The sequence below is a fragment of the Mesitornis unicolor genome, unplaced genomic scaffold, assembly GCF_000695765.1.
Source record: "Mesitornis unicolor isolate BGI_N332 unplaced genomic scaffold, ASM69576v1 scaffold29414, whole genome shotgun sequence".
Taxonomy (NCBI): domain Eukaryota; kingdom Metazoa; phylum Chordata; class Aves; order Mesitornithiformes; family Mesitornithidae; genus Mesitornis; species Mesitornis unicolor.
In genome coordinates, this window is record NW_010179837.1 from 569 (window position 1) to 1967 (window position 1399).

At 63.7% G+C, this 1399-nt stretch overlaps 1 protein-coding gene across 1 annotated transcript in view; it reads right to left on the reverse strand.

Annotated features, from left to right (window-relative positions):
• The window catches only part of LOC104539408 (Niemann-Pick C1-like protein 1), a gene marked incomplete at both ends in the record, with an annotated part of 913 nt that extends 314 nt beyond the window's left edge, over positions 1 to 599 (reverse strand). The window contains 3 exons of the mRNA XM_010182921.1: positions 30 to 158; positions 240 to 412; positions 499 to 599. Coding sequence (XP_010181223.1) covers positions 30 to 158; positions 240 to 412; positions 499 to 599 — 403 coding nt within the window. The remainder of the gene's footprint in view (positions 1 to 29; positions 159 to 239; positions 413 to 498) is intronic.
• Between the last annotated feature and the right edge of the window lie 800 nt (positions 600 to 1399).

A 1399-nucleotide genomic window follows, 5' to 3' on the forward strand; every position in this document is an offset into this window, starting at 1 on the left:
CACCCCAAAATAAAACCCCTGGGGCCTACCAGGACGCGGCGCCAGGCCGTGTACTCGCCCAAGGCCAGGGCGATGTAGATGAAGACCACGAGGTAGCTGACGGTGAAGATGGGGATGTCCTCGGCCGTGGTGCGGTTGATCTCGTCCTCCAGCGAGCGCTGACGGGGGAAAAGCGATGGGTGAGGGGGTGATGGGCACCCAAGGGTGGTACCTGAATATTTGGGATGGTGGGGGCTGACCTCAGCCATGAAGGTGACGGAGAGGTTGGAGCCGTGCGTGCGCTGGAAGTCGCCCACCAGCTCCAGGAAGCGCTGCTCCCAGCTCAGCACCCACTGGTGGCGCGGGTCTTGGCGGGGGAAGTTGGTGAGGGAGTAGGTGAGGATCAGGGCCTGCGCCTCCGTGTACTCCGAGCCTGCGGGGACAGCGCCGGTGACACCCCCTGGTGACCCTCCCTGGTGACGGGGACACCAAACACCCCCCCACGCACACACACCGTACCGGGGTAGCCGCCAAAGGCGATGTAGGGGAAGACGGGGCCGCCGTAGTCGGCCATGCAGCTCAGCTCCAGCGCCGTGATGTCCTTGAAGGAGAGCGGGGAGCTGGGGAGAGGGGATATGGGGACATGGGTGGCACCACGGCCCGTGGCACAGCACCCCGTGGGCACCGTGACCTGCTGGGTATCCCATGGACAGCACCCCAGCCCCAAAACCTGGCACCCCATGGGCACCATGTCACAGCCAGCACCCTGCAGGCAGCATCCTGACCCCATGGGTGCTGTACCATGCTGGGCACCCCATAGGTAGCACCCTAACCCCAAAACCCGGCACCCCATGGGCACCGTGACCTGCTGGGCACCCCATAGATAGCACCCTAACCCCAAAACCTGGCACCCCACAGGCACCCTGACATGGGCAACACCCCACGGATGATGGCACCCTGACCCTATGGGCACCTTGAAATGCTGGGCACCCCATAGACAGCACCCTAGCCTCACAGCTCAGCACTCTATGGGCACCATACCATGCTAGATGTCCCATAGATAGTATCCCAGCCCCAAAACCTGGCGCCCCATGGGCACCGTGTCACGGCCCAGCACCCACCCCAGGTGGGCATCACCCCAAATCTGCCATCCTGTGACCCCAAAGCCCAGCACACCATGGGCATCGTATCATGGCCAGCACCCTGACCCTATGGGCATTGTGCCATGCTGGGCACCCCATAGACAGCACCCCAACCCCAAAACCTGGCACTTCATGGGCACCATGACCTGCTGGGCACCCTGACCCTATGGGCATCGTGCCATGCTGGGCATCCCATAAATAGCACCCCAACCCCAAAACCTGGCACCCCATGGGCACCTTGCCATGCCCAGCACCCTGACCCCATGGGCACCCTGCCA